We start from the raw sequence: 14,037 nt of genomic DNA, 5'->3' as shown, positions 1-14,037 counted from the left end.
CTCTCATCACCATCAACAGCATAGATATGTCCTGGGGTCGTCATCTTCAGGCTTTTGTCCCTCTCCTCACACCCAAACTATCACCAAGCCTTGCTAATTCCTAAGGACCTCCTTTCTTCTCATTCCCCTTGTCCTACTCTAGTGCAGGCCCCCAGGGCCTCACATATGGACAAGAACAATAATATCCTAGCAAGCTTTCCTGTTTCCTTGACCCAGTATAGCTGCAAAAGTTCTCAACATCATATTCATCCCATCATGCTCTGCTCCCTGTTACTGCTTACCGAATCAAATTCAAATTCCTCATTCAGGCCAACAAGATTGCTCCTCCAACTTCATTTCCTAATATTGCTTTCCCGTACCACCCTGACTAGCCCATTCACAGCCCTCTGCAAAAAACACATAAACCTTCTTCCGTAAGTTTTCTCCCTCTGATCACCTTCCTCTATTCTGTTCCATGCTCTCTATCTTCATTACCTTCAAAGAATCTTTCCTGGTTAACTCCAATTTTTCTGATTATTCCTTTGCTTTGGCTCCCTCTGTACTAGGTTACTATTTTATTTTATAACCTGCATTAATGTGCTGACTTGTAAATACTGATTTCCCGTTTCCCACCCAGGTTTAAGACTCATCTCTCACTAGACCCAGAAGCTTCCTAAAGGTGGGTCCTCCCCTAATCTTCCCCAGAAGTTACCCTGTATTAGGACATGACTCAGCTAATGATATTGATCATTACTGATCAATGATACTGATCAACTACAAGGAATACAATCTTATTCCGTCAGTTTTCAGGCTGCCACCTGCCTCTACCAACATTGAACTTGGCACCAAGTCTTTCCAAAATTACAAATTGTTTCATGACTTCAAAGTGTGTTAAAAACAAAACCCCCCCAAAACAAGCACGGTCACCAAAAGAATTTGTTTATCTCCTTGATTCATAGTATATAAACACTATTTTCTTTGAAAATCCCTTAGGATGAGAAGCCCCATTTTGTTCCCTATTTCTAAGATTAATCCTATACTCTCAGGTCATGACCTGATTTTCTAGAATGCAAATCAATCCCAGAGCCAACAGTAATCTTGTTCCCTACGAGGCCTGCCTCTAGCCTGCCTCTGACCATCACAGTATTGGAAGGTCTCTAGGAATAGAGAAGTAATTCAAGAGTCTCAACTATTTAGCGAGTACTTCCTTAGATTAACCTCACTCTCAAATGCTGACTCTTCACTTCCTCTAGTTTAGCCCTGTGTGGTTAGACTAGAAAAAGTGATCTGTCACTCCCCTTTATCTCCTACATATTGCTCAAGACAATAAGAGGGATTTGCCCTTTATTCTTTCCATCCTTTAGCCTTAAGCTGCTTAAGAATCAAGACAATAAAAGCAAAGCAGAGTGCCTGACACATTGTAGGTTCCTGACAATGTTAGTTCCGGTTCTCTCCCTTCTTCCTCCCAACACCATCGGTTTCTCAACCTTTCAGGGCCCATTTTTTCACTGGCTAAAGATGGCACTGAACTAGAGAAACTAATGTCCTTTTGTAGCTCTAACATTCTGTGACTCTAATTCACATATTTTGGTTTGTTTGCTCTTCTATGCACTGCCTTCACTTGGATCTAAAATGAAGAGGAGAGGAATAATACTAGTTTCCAGGTTGACCTAAAATACATAAAACCATTTTCAGTTTTAAAACTCAAAAAATACAAATTACTTCTTAACATGATGCATCCATATCATTCCTTCCTTATTCCTGAATTACTCTCTTGAACTATGTAGACAGCAGTGCTAAGCAAAATGTCCCTATATAAGTTATTTGCTTAATATAATCTAGCTTCCCTAGTGAAAATGTCTTCAGAGCATCCCTCGGCCTAAGGGTTCTAGGCCTATCCTCCAACCATAAAGGTAACACTACTGTAATCAAGGGGAATTCTTTACTCACAGTAATGCTTTAATGGGACCTCCCTGAAATGAATCATGAACCATTAAGGCAATTAGCCCCTAACTTTCACTAGCCCAACAATTTTTCCTTCCACCCCACACCCCTCTCTCTTCTTTCTAAGCAATTATACCCTGTCTGTTTCTGCAGCCCAGCTACCAGACGGCTCTAGTTCTTCCTTCTTTCCCTTCTTTCCATCTCCTTCTCATATTGCTTTATTTTATATGAGACCTTTGGTTCCCTAACAGAAATTTTAAATACTGGTACATGGCCAAACTCAAAAGTTCCCAAACTTACAAAAGAGATCAGGCTCCTAAGCTTTCTTTAAGTCTGAATTCAGCCTCTTTTCTCCAGGGCTGAAAGCGTTCAAAATTGCATTAGCCTTGGTGGGGAGCGTTGTCTGTCTACAAGCTGATCCTCACCAAGGGTGAGGCATTGTTGTAGTTCTGAGACACACAGGAGGGAGCAGGATACTCTCCTTGAGACAGCCCACCAGGTAGGCTTCTTAAGGTAAAGAAAGGACACTCTCCAAGACCCAGGGTTTGTTTTTCACTTAGCTCTGACTGCTACATCGTAGCCGTTTTAAGCTCTCCATGCTGCCTCCCTCGGGGATGGTTTGGCTTGGATAAAATATCCTTCATTCCTTTAAAACTATCAACATTATCTTCCGTTTACAACCATGCTAGAGCAAAACATCCAAAAATCTATCTATTTTCAGTTCCTAAGGAACCTAAGTCTAAGTGAATTTACATTTCATGGCTATCCTCTCTCATTACAGAAAAGTATGCTGTGGTTGAGAGCTGCATATTGAGTAAGCTTCGCTAACAAATACCCATCTAAAGAGTATTAAAGACTAACTTCATATCAGCTTCTTTCTCTCCTCCTTGGACTACTAATTTTTGAGATAGAGATATAATGAGAGCAATCCAGTAGCCACAGCATTTTGGCACCCTAGTGATTAATCACCAGGGCATCAAAGCAGCCTGCTTTCTAATGGATAGCAGAGCCCTCTTCTCACCAAGCTTTACTTCCCACAGATACTATCTGCAACTGAGCTTAGAAATGTCATCAGCAAAAGCAACAGTCTCAGGATATGAGGGATGAGGATGAAGAAGTGAAGACTGACACTCTCTGCCTTTCCTAGAACAGTAGAAGAAAATCTCTTGTACCCCACACAACATAAATTAAAAGCTTCTTTCATAGCTCTCAGCAGTAAGAAAGCATGGTTATTTTGCATTCTCCTTCACCTATCACCCCATAAATTAAGGATCTGGAATAGATATTTGTCTTCTGAATTGCCTCTCATTACCCTTCAAAACTATGAAGCAGTACCCTGCAGGGTTAAGCAATCAATACCTCTGATAGGCCTAAAGCATATGAGCTGGGTAGTGAGTGGGAAGAGAGAAAAATAGGAAATGAAAAGAAGTGGGTGGACAGGAGATGAGAGACAGCTGCATACATATAGTGAGGAGTGGTAAAGTTACCACCAGTAATTCCTTCCGGTGTCATAATTCCCCCAAAGTCTGTCAACTCTTGGAGAAACTCTCACTTGAAAGTATTTCTAAAGCTATAGGGACACTAGTGTTCCTATAGATGAGGAATGCCACACCTGGACAGTAAAATTAACCAAAGTATCCAGGAATGCTCACCAGGAATGTCCCCTCAGGACAACCAGAACACTTAGCAGTTCCACCTCTCCCTTGGAATGGTTGAATATTTCCTCACTTGAGGAACTCCCCACTTCCATTCCACCTAGCTCTTCAGAATGACTAAGTTGTGAACAGACAAGTAACTCAGTACTTAAAAAACAGTCAAGTTATGGGGCAATCTTTAATAACAATGGAAATTCCAGTTTAGCACCATTAACTGTTTACTTCTTTGAGGCATTAACCTTGCCATACAGTTAAGGATGCCTGTCTGGGAAGACAGTGCTTAAGAAATCTAGGTACTGCACAGTATGGTTTCTAGTTAGGAATAGCCTTGAGTGTGACAGAGAAAAAAGTATAGGTTAGTTAAGTCCTCAGCCTTTAGGCCCAGAATTAAAGACAGCCACTGCTATGAAGTGGAAACAATATTCTCTAGGAGGTTGAAGTTCACACTCCTAGTCATGAACTTGCAATATATGAAGACCGAAAATGAATTCCTTTTCCTTGGAGGCTAACCAGGAACACAGGATTCCAGGAATTGGAACAATCTTGAGCTCCCCGTTCTCCTTCTGGGTCAAGACATGACAGCCCACAGGCAAGGGAACATCACACTTAAACTTTGGGCATTCAAAACCAGGCTGGCAACCCTCATCACCAGTTTTTGAATTCAACTTCTTCCTAATTTCCTTGTTCTGGTGTATCCCTTAACCTTGTGTGATTGCTCACCCCACTCACAACTTCCTGATACCTATCTCCCTTCTTCCTGTTTCCTGATGGATTTTATCTGCTCTCCGCCTACTTATAACTAGCAGGATTGTAGCACATACAAGAGAAATTTAGTTCTCAGTGTCCTAAACCATGAAAAAGGGAAAGGAATTCTTTCCTCAGGTGGAGATAGGAAATATTTTGGAGATAAAAGGAATTTTACCCTTATAAACAACTTTGACTCACTTCCTGGATTGGCAATGCATCAGGAAATCTCAATAGAGCTAGGAACACTAATCCCCATGCTGACCCTACTCACAGTAACATAGGAACTGGTGGGGGATGGGAGGTTCTGGTTTAAGAGACTATTCTTTGGTCTAAAGAGCCTCTTACCAACTTCCCTTGATGACAGTTGAGTTCAAACCCACTTACCTCTCCTTTCAGGAGGAGTCGGGGTACATGAAGCTCAACTCTTTTGACAGCCTGGCACCGTCATTTATGTAACTGTTTTCTACTTTAAAAAATCACATCTTATGGTTTTCCCCAACTCTTTTTTTATTCTCTAGTTCCTAGACTAGTGTTTTGAAGCACCTCTTCCAACTCTGAGAACTACTGTTTTTTTGGGTAGTTTATAAGTCTACAGTGATTCTGAGACAGAGGACTCCTAAGATATAAAGTGGAGGAAAAATGCCCTTTATACATAATTAGATCTGCTCAGAAGGTACAGATTAAGAAGTAAATGCAATGGAGCAAAAGTGGTATAGTAACAGGAAATATTTAATTTTCCAATCTCCACTTTCCATTTTTATAAACTGAAAGAAAAAAATTTAATATATTACAAAATATCTGTACATAGACAAGGTACACCCGATGGAGGGCAAAAACGAGAGAGAGAGAAAGGAATACAGTGTCAGGAACCTAAATCACGAAGAATGAGGTGGCAACTGACACTTTTCTGATGCAGCATTCTCTCTCAAAACCTGCTGGTAACCATTTTAGTACTGTAACTATATATGCATATTATACACACACACACACACAAGTGGTTGGGTGATGTCTGTGGCATAAGCTAACAGAAGTCCTACTTACAAATTTGTGCTAACTGCCCTGCATTTAAACATATAGATCTGATGTTGTTTTCAAATCCTTATCATTCCTATGGATAGCTGAAGAAAAAACTAAGGAAACTGGGTAAAGCAAATTTGTTTTCAAAACCACAAAAATGATTATGGTCAAACCAGTTTTGCCTCTCATTCACGAACAGAATCAGATTTCTCATCTGTTCAAAACAATGTATTTAATGGACATAATATCTCCCATGGTATAATAATTAAAACAAAAACAAAACCACTTTTGAATATAATTAATTTGGTTTGTAATTTTCTAATAGTCAAGTTGAAATTCTGTCAAATCTTTACTTCCATCACGTTTATACATAACACAGCTGAAAAATTAACAAATACCTCTTTTTCCTCCATACAGATTCCAGGATATTTAAGTGAGTTTCTTTTTTCCTCTGCTTTCAGAAATAGTCAAAATTACCAAACTTTTTTTTTTCTTCATTTTAAAGGTTAGAGTCCAAAAATGGGGGGGGGGGGTGAGATGGGATCATACACACACATACACACATGCACACATACACTCACCCCCTTCCCTAGTAGTAGGGATGGGGGAATGGAGACTTAAGTATATTATTTAGAATATTTGGCATAATTAAAAATAAGAAGTGGGAAGAGGGAGGGAAAAACATTATTGATGACTGCTGATAACCAAAATACAATTAAAATATAGAGAAACTTTTATTCATATTTGATGGGAAACCAATTTTTTTCATTGGATACTTTCTAAAGTATCCCAGGCTTACGTTCTTTAATGAAAAATGGAGAAAGGGGCCCAATGCCTCAAATTCAAATATTCTAAAATACAAAGGCCCATGTCTGAGGACTAAGAAGTCAACAGACAAAAGGTTCAGATGAACTTTAATGCAATTTACCAATAGCATGTCAGTGAGCCTAGCAAATTTAATTGGACACACTGTTATAAAAAGCCATCAATGCCAAAATGGCTAGAAGGTTCTCTTTCTAATCAACGTTTGGCCCTGAGGGCAAGGTCAGACCAAAACCCAGAGAATAATAAAGAAATACACACATTGGATATCTACCTATTTCAGTAACGGGGAAAACAGTCTTCATGTAAGTATCTGAAGAGGGTTCTTCTTTCATTTCTTTTAAGTTTTTTTTTTTATTAGCGCACCTCTCTTACAAGTAGTTTTTATTTTTTAATATAAGAACTTGGCATTGAAACATGAAACTTTACTTGAGTTCTGAAAACTATTCTCCAAGATTTTGAAGCATGTTTGCCTTCTTTGTAAAAGGAGGCTAACCTACGTTTCACAACGGTCTAAGTCTGTGCAGGTAATTTATATGAACGTGTATGTTTTTAAAACACATTATATGCTGGTACTCACACAGAAATGGAAGCCAGAACGAGAAGACTTCCAAGTTACCCACCCTGAAAGCCTTTCTCTTTTCCATTTCCTGTTTATAATAAGGCAAAATTCTTGCCATGAAGTCATAATTTAACCCCTTTCACCAAAATCAAAACCAAAACCAAATCTCTCTGGAGAAAAAATCCCTAAAGGAATTGGCAGGATATACATGCTAAGATGTGTATATGTCAATACTGTTCTTTCTCAGGGTCTGCTCTTTTAAAATTATTTTTTAAAAAAGGTCTCAGGTATTGATATATCTTCAGAAAAATATTCACCCTAAACTAGGTTACATTTCCATGTATTTTCTGGATGTATTTTTTTTTCTCTTTGACAATATTACAATGCACTGTTTCAAAGTTTTTTTGACATAAAAATATATGTGTAAACAGTGTGCTAACTGTTCTTACTAGCCCTCTAGGTATGGAGGCATCATCTCCAACCCCAGCTCAGCAGCAATGTCCTAGACTGTCTGCATTTATAAATCAACTTCACCATTGGAACATGGTTTAAAAAAACAAAAAACATTTTAGAATTGAAGAGTTACAGAGAACAATATAGGAGTTTGAATTTCCTTTCCTTTATTTCAAAAAAAGTAAAGAATTATCCCAGGTTCTTGGGCATCTCAACGATTAATTTTTTCCAAACAAATGCCTCAAAAAGAGACACAGAGAAAGAGAGAAAGAGAAACTCTATAAAGATGGGGTAAAAAAGGGACGAGATCGGGTAAAGTCTACCTACTTGCCCAAGAATGCCACTTTCTATAACCTGCTTCATGTGCAGGGAAAGAGGGCATGTCTTTTGTCAAAGTGGAGCCAACTTTAAGGATGAGCAATTTATTTGGAAAAAAGGTATGTTCAAGATGCTCAATGGGGGGAAAAATGTTCACTTGAGAGCAAAAATGTGAGATGGTGGAGAGGAAGGAAACATTTATTTAAATCAGCCAGTCACTCTGTTTCCCTTACAGCAAAAGCCTAAGAGCAACTCAAATTCTGTGAATGCTATTCTTTAAAGAAGAAAAAAACTAAATTCAAAAGAAACCATAAAAAAACCCCAGAACATAAAAAACCTAAAGAGACCCTCTCCTGAGCCATCTCAAAATTGAAATTGTTCTCTTTTTCTTCTGCTCAAGAAGTGCAGGCAATGAACTAATAAAAACATTTACTTTTCAATTTAATGACCCTCTCCATATTCTCTACTTATATCTACTAGGTAGAGTTGAAGTAAATGTTCTGGCTATAGCCCATCCAGGGGGAACTGGTGCCAACATCATTATTTTTAAGTCGCCTGCTAGTAGCAAGTGAGCAAGGAATACAACGGATAGCTTTGCAGTAGCCAAATGCAGATGATTACCTCGCTCTGGCAAATGATTTCTTTAAAGGTTCAGAGGACTGGATGGAAGAATGGATAGGGAAGGACTCTTTCAGGACACTGAAGTCTCTGGGTTAGTAAGGAACTCCTCTCCCTCTTCCCCCTCTTGGAGGGACTCTTGTAGGCCCCCTATAGAGTTTTCCATAAGCAGAAGACTGAGCTGGGGACCCCCAGTTAAGGCCTGCTCCTGAGCTGCTGGCCCCAGTGGTTCCCGGCCCCAGCTCCCCATAGTTTTGCAATTTGGTCTCTGCATGTACCACAGAGTTGCTGCTTCCCTCAGCCTTCAGAAATGGTTGCCCGACCACTGAGTGTAATGCTAAGGGGACCCTGGCAAAACGGAGGTCCTGGTCCCCTGGGAACTGCACTGACCCTGTGCCCTGGTAACTGCTGGACTCCCCAAGGTGGCTCACAGAGCCTGAGAAGGTCCTGTTCTTCACCAGGGTCTGGGCCAAGGATTCTGTCAAGGCTGGACCAGAGTCGCGTTCATCAGTGTCAGTGGCACTGAACCCTGTTTCAGGCCCATCAGTGTTTCCATAAGTCCTGTTGGGATGGGGTCGGGTGGAGTATTCCATTGATCTCAAGGCCTGGTGCTCATGTGGCAGGTGGCCAGAAGGCTCTGCTTCAGGCTGGGTTAAAAGTTGCAGCAAGGCGGCTGTCACGGCTGGGTTCAACTCCTGGGGGGCGCTGGAAAGATCGCCTTCAACCAGAGGGGGTGGAGGTGGCGGCGGTGGAGGTCCGGGGGGCTCAGGGGGCCTCTTCTCTGGTGGAAGAATGTGAGGAGGACATGCTGTGGAAGGGTTACTTCTTTTAAACACCATCTTAAAAATCACATGTGATTATAAACACAAACGCGCACACACACACTGCCCAACAAAAACAAATATCAGTACAAGTAACCAAATATATATAAAGAATAAAATCTTGGGATCAGGAAATGGCAATTTATAAATAAAACCAAGTGATTAATAAAAGTAAAACAGTTGTATTCTGCATCTAACAGCTGGTGTAAAAAGATCATATGTTTCAAACGATTGTCCTGATTTTCGTCTGAGATTTCCTCCATTTCCTTCCTTAAGGAACTGTTCTAATATGTAGGCTGTTGGCAGCCTCCCCTCCCCTTTTTGCTGTTGGATCAAAACATTAATGAAAATAAAGTATAAAGAAGGAAGATGAGAGTGAACGATACACAAGCTGTCATCACATTTCTAGGACATAATCTTGCTGTACAATAGGAGACCTTGCATGGACTTAGCTAACACGTTTTACAGAATGTTTAACACCTGAAATAGAACTTAAATAATATACAGGAGAGATGAAATAAAGTAAAAACCTTTCATTACCGTCATGTATAAATACACACTTGCTTCTCCAAACTTCAGTCCCCTCTCCCTGTAATCACATTCTGAAGAAAGGGATATTAACCACCATACTGTCATTCAGCTTCCTACGTTACAGTAATTATAAAGACTAAAGTAATCTATCATAATTTTCTATGTTGTTTTCCAACCTCTTGCATTTTTTCCATGCTATGAAAAAAAATGACTATAGCAATGTCATGCAGAATGGGATGGGATAAACATCTGTTTATCTTGGAGACAGTCACAAGAAGTGAGTATTTAGAAATGTATGAAATACTATACTCTGTCTTTCCAAAGATCTTTGTCTTTTTTGAACCACTCCCCAGACATTTTTTCCCCCACTGCTGGCTAAATTTGCCTAAGCATGGCAATCATTGTCTGATAATGAACAAGTGCCAAGGCAGGAGAGTAGAGATGTAAAATGGTGTAAGTTTGAGGACATACAAAATCAAGTACAGCCAGAACAGTGCCTTTAGAGTTGGGAGTCACCCTGCCGAAGAAAAGGTTTAATGTTTTGGGATATCTTCCAAATGAACCATTTTTCTGTTCCCTGTGGAAGCATATTTTTAAATGTCCATATAGTCAATTCTTTATTATTGAGCTGGTGATATAAAGTCATTACTCAGACAAGCCAAAAATAGTTTTTAGTTATAATTAGATATTTTGATAGCATATTTACCACAATTATATTTTACAAAGACAATCAGTAAAGTAAGTATGCATTCCCTTGGCGTGCAGATGAAAGCACTCTGAAAACACTACAAAATTGTAAAGTTGTGCAGTGGAAGGATGAGGTGCTATATGTAACATAGAAGTAGAGTGACCAACAGTCCCAATTTGCCCAGGACTGAAGGGGTTCCCAAGTTGCCAACTTTCAGTTTTAAAATCAAGACAGTACAGGGACAAGCTGGTCACCCTATATAAAGTACCCACCCAAGTTACTTGTTGACAGATTGGCTGGTTGACTAGGTGATAAGGAAAAATGAATTTAAGGACAAAAAACTAGCTAAGGAAAACTCACAACTTGAAAGCAGACATCCTGAAAAAGGAGAGCTAACTGGACTTAAACGTCTACAGATTTCAGAGCTTTTTACTGTCAATACTACATATCTCACTACATAAGAACATCACAGTACCAATTATTTTTAAAAGTATTTTTTGGACTACACATGAAATGGAACAGGAGGGTTTTTTTTTTTTTAATACTGAGGGCAAACAACTTTAAAAATGCCTAACTGCAAAAGTGGGCAAAGCTGAACTTACATTCTTCCAACTATACGACTTTTCATATCTAAACTTTGCCTTTTAGGTAAATAGCCTAGTTTGTGTTTCAAAAGAACTACTTCTTGAGCTCAAATTCTTTCACATGTATGAGAGGATGAAAACTATTTCAAAGTAGGAAAAGCAGATGGACTGTAAAGAACTATTAAAGAAAGGTTAATAAAATTTCTTAAAGGAACTAAAAATAAAGATCACACTGAAAAAAATCATACTGTTATAAGATTTAAAGTGTTAACAATATTGCCAATCCTTAACAGTCTATACTAATAGAGGGAGGTATTAATGAAACGTACAAATAACTTAAAAACTTAATTTGACTCAGATTTCAACCATAACCCTTTCCCAACAAATAGAGAGTAGAACAGTAGCCAAAGTGATAGATTTTCACCTTCTCTTATTCAGTCTGCCCTCTGGTGGAAGTGCTAATGAACAGTAAAATGGCCAAATAAAAGGCAGCAGGGGAGAAACAAGAACAGGAGAGATATGGGAGAGCCACCAACTGGATAATCCAGGGGTGACTGTAATAATTAGGAGTGGCATTTTTACTCTCCTCTGAAAAGTCAATCCAACAATTTCTGACCATCTGCCAGGCCTTAATTTTCGTTCAATTTCACCATTTGACTGACAGCTTGTTGGCTCAAGTACCGGGTGAATTTCTTTCAATCACTATGCTACTTAATTTGAACCACCTCTTTTAGGTATTTTTAATTATAGCTGAATTTTTTTTTGGGGGGGTGGTGTGAGAGATGAGACAAAGAGGCCTGCTTTAGTTCTAGATTAGCTTTCTCCATTATTCCATGTCCCAGAGTCTCTTAAAACAATTGCAATAAGTATGACAAAGTAGCAAAATGCACTAGGAACACATTAAAAAGAAACACACTAAGAAACTACAGGAGTTCTAGTTCTGCCTCTGCCAATAATATGGTTTCAGCAGTGGGACCACAGGCAGACTTATTTAAACTCCCTGGATTGCAGTTTCCCTATCTGTAAAGGGGATAATTTTATTTGTTATCTTCCAGTTTTAAAAAGCTAGACATATGAAAAATAACTTATATATTTGACCCTATACCAGTGGACATAAGGCATATACTTTCTGCACCAACCCATATGAAATGTGAATGCAGGACCCTAAAGTTGAAGAGGTTAGTGTACCTCGTCAGCCCTTGTGCTTCTTTTCATTCCCCAATTCATGGGGTCTTCACGGATAGCGAAAATTTCCAAGGAGTTGAAAACACTTTCAGATAAGTAAAGATTTCACAAACAGACTGTGAATCAGAATTGATTAGAAAATTTAAACTTCTTTTTCCTCTAATAAATTGCAAACTGTGGTAATGTGAGATCAAGGTACAACATATTTCCTTTTTTCTTTATATAATGGTCATTTACTAATCTGGGGTCCATTCAATTATCTCTTTCAGGAATACAGATTTAAAGAAATCATTTTTATATGCTATTATTTTTTGGAAAGGAAATGTATGGTATTATCTACTTAGAAATATTTCCAAATTATTCTTCAGGAAATTAACAACGATCTTTTATTAGGTTTTTCTTGACTGTATCTTTCAGGCAAGACTCTGGTATCTAGCATCCACTACACTAGAGTACAACTAACTATTTGTACAATCTGTTTGTTTGGAAGGCAGATTTTCAAGTGCTAGTACTAGCTGCCACCATACACACAGTGGTTCAAAATGCATCCACTAGCTATGACTGTGGTTTCCGTGCGTTAGAACACAGGGGCTTTACTTACCTACCTCCTAGGAAATGGAAAAACAATCAGTATATGAAAGGTGCTTTGAGAAGCTTTGAGACTTAAATAAAAGAAACCGGGCAAGAAATACATCACTTGGTGCTATGGTCTCCTGTAGACTAGGTTACAGAAAAACTGAAACCAAGGCCATTGATGTGAAAAAGAAAATGTTAAAGAGATTTTTAAGAGGATCAACAGCACCTGAGCTCAATGAGATTCATGACCGGTCTGTTTACCTGCTGCCTCCTCCTGTGGCATTGTGGGAGTTCTTCGGGGCCCCTGTGACCCACTGTTCTTGTCACTGTTGTTTTCCTCCAGGCTGCCTGATGGCTCCTGGGTTTTCATCAGCTGACTCAAAAGAACTGCCAACATATTCTGCATGTCAGCTGGTGTGCTTGAAGTTTCAGGGGTCGTCTGTTCTGCTGAAGGCTGAACCACTGGGGCAGGGGGTGCCTCCTTCAAAGACTCTTCTAGGGCCACAGGCTCTGAATTCTGCTGCTGGGAAGCTTCTGTTAGGGCACTGATGGATTGGTTCAGGGCCTCCAGCTGCTGCTGTATCTCTGGGTTGGAGTGGATGTTAAGCAGCTGAGCCATTTGAGGGATGCTCAGGTCAGTTTGGCTCTGCAGCAGGTTCAATAACACTGCCAATTCACTTTGATTCAACTGCTGTGTGATGTCACCAAGGCCTGTGGAGACAATGAACCCAATATAAGAGAATGAGGCAGGGCAAGAACCTTTGCCTTCTTCAACTGGCAACAGCAACTTATAATACCCAATGAATGAAGTTTCATTTTGAATGTCTCATTTTTCATGTCTCAAATAGTCATGACAGTTTGCTATTTTTTATATTTTTGCTTAAAAATACAGGGACTGGGGCCGGCCCCACAGCGTAGCGGTTAAGTGCGCGCGCTCCGCTGCTGGAGGCCCGGGTTTGGATCCTGGGCGCGCACCAATGCACCGCTTGGCAAGCCATGCTGTGGCGGCGTCCCTAGAGGAAGATGGGCACGGATGTTAGCTCAGGGCCAGTCTTCCTCAGCAAAAAGAGGAGGATTGGCATGGATGTTAGCTCACAGCTGATCTTCCCCACACACACACACAAAAAAAAAATACAGGGACTAACTAAAACATCTCTGTATTGTGAGTAAACATGATTTCATTTTACCCATATTCTTCAAGGTCAGTGATTTTCAACCCTTACTGTACATGAGAATTACTAAGAGAGACTTTAAAATTCAGATGCCTCAGGCCTCATCCCTAGAGATCTGGCAATTGTTTGGGGGTGTTTATTTTTAAAGCTTCCTAGATGATTCTAATGCACAGCCAGCACTGAGAACCAAAGAAAGAATACTTGTAGTTCAGAAAATTTGGTGGTATTATAGCACAACTATTTTGTTATAACGGTTCATTATTACACAGGTTTGGACATACTTAGATCAAATAACAGTCTATGGAACTAACTACATTTACCAATTGTGATTTAACATGATTAGATTCTAAGAAGGTCTTATCAAA

At 39.5% G+C, this 14,037-nt stretch overlaps 1 protein-coding gene across 7 annotated transcripts in view; it reads right to left on the bottom strand.

Moving 5' to 3' along the window:
• Positions 1 to 14,037, bottom strand: part of CDK12 (cyclin dependent kinase 12) — a 73,134-nt gene that overhangs the window by 23,002 nt on the left and 36,095 nt on the right. For 3 of the 7 annotated variants that reach the window (XR_015554716.1, XR_015554714.1, XR_015554715.1), the window contains exon 13: positions 12,762 to 13,211. Coding sequence is in view for 4 of the 7 variants with exons in the window: in XM_004434575.3 (XP_004434632.1) it covers positions 8,211 to 8,923; positions 12,762 to 13,211 (1,163 nt within the window). In the remaining 3 variants the exon portion in view is untranslated. Of the gene's footprint in view, positions 1 to 5,033; positions 8,924 to 12,761; positions 13,212 to 14,037 lie in introns of those variants that run through there. The other 4 variants (XM_004434575.3, XM_014790739.2, XM_014790740.2 and 1 more) reach the window with 3 other exon arrangements.

The sequence above is a fragment of the Ceratotherium simum genome, chromosome 16 (genome assembly GCF_057802395.1).
Source record: "Ceratotherium simum simum isolate JZ-2026a chromosome 16, ASM5780239v1, whole genome shotgun sequence".
In the NCBI taxonomy this organism is placed as follows: domain Eukaryota; kingdom Metazoa; phylum Chordata; class Mammalia; order Perissodactyla; family Rhinocerotidae; genus Ceratotherium; species Ceratotherium simum.
This window is presented reverse-complemented; position numbering and strand designations above follow the sequence as displayed.